General features: G+C 45.0%; 1 protein-coding gene across 1 annotated transcript in view; it reads right to left on the bottom strand.

Annotated features, from left to right (window-relative positions):
- MX1 (MX dynamin-like GTPase 1) overlaps positions 1 to 811 on the bottom strand; it is a 30,136-nt gene that overhangs the window by 20,913 nt on the left and 8,412 nt on the right. Inside the window, exon 4 of the mRNA XM_008571220.1 lies at positions 369 to 529. Within this exon, the coding sequence (XP_008569442.1) occupies positions 369 to 529 (161 nt within the window). The remainder of the gene's footprint in view (positions 1 to 368; positions 530 to 811) is intronic.

The following is an 811-nucleotide window of genomic DNA, read 5'->3' as shown; positions in this document are numbered from 1 at the left end:
AGGGTAAGATTCACTGATACTCAAATATCATTATACCTATCTCTAATCCTGTCTCCTCCCTCATAAAATCCCTTCCTAATGAATGACAGTTTAGATATGCCATAAAACGTAACCATAACCAAAATTGAGTCATTGCATAAAACCCAAAACAAATATAAAATGGGTTTCCAATTTTGCCTGTTTGACTCACTTTCTCCAGAGAAGTTTCTATCCAACTTGACAGAGGAGATTGTGACCAATGTGCTCTCCAAATTCCTCACTCATGCCTCCCCAAACACCAACTCTTCAAAACTCAGCCCTGAACTCACTGCAGCCCTAATGCAGCCCCCCCTTCACCCCCACAGCCAAGGTCAGCACAGGGTCTGAAGTTTCACCTGATATCCAATGTCAGCAGGCTGGTTGCCCATAGCCACTCTGGCTATCCCAGGAAGATCTATTAGAGTCAGATCTGGTACGTGTGGGGAGCTGATCTCCAGATTAATTAGCTCATGGCTGATTCCCATCCCTTCCCCAGCAATGATGGTCTGGGCTAGAGAAGAGGAAACAGAGAAAACCCAAACAGAGCTTAGGATGGAAGTATCTCATTACAGAGAATACTCTGAAAGCAACCGCTGCCCTCTGAGTGTCATAGATAAAAGCATATCTGGAGCAGATTCACTTTTCGTGATTGGAGTTAAAAGGGACCTCAAAGGATAACACAGGATTTTCCCTGTTAGTGGCCAAACGTGTCTGTAGAGAACTCGTGAGAACTCCTCTCTGCCTGACATCTCCTGGTACCAGTCCAAAGCTGAGCAGAGTGGAGAAGTTCTTC

Source organism: Galeopterus variegatus, unplaced genomic scaffold (assembly GCF_000696425.1).
Source record: "Galeopterus variegatus unplaced genomic scaffold, G_variegatus-3.0.2 Scaffold668, whole genome shotgun sequence".
NCBI lineage: Eukaryota > Metazoa > Chordata > Mammalia > Dermoptera > Cynocephalidae > Galeopterus > Galeopterus variegatus.
Note: the sequence above shows the minus strand (reverse complement) of the source record. Positions and strands in the feature narration are given on the sequence as shown.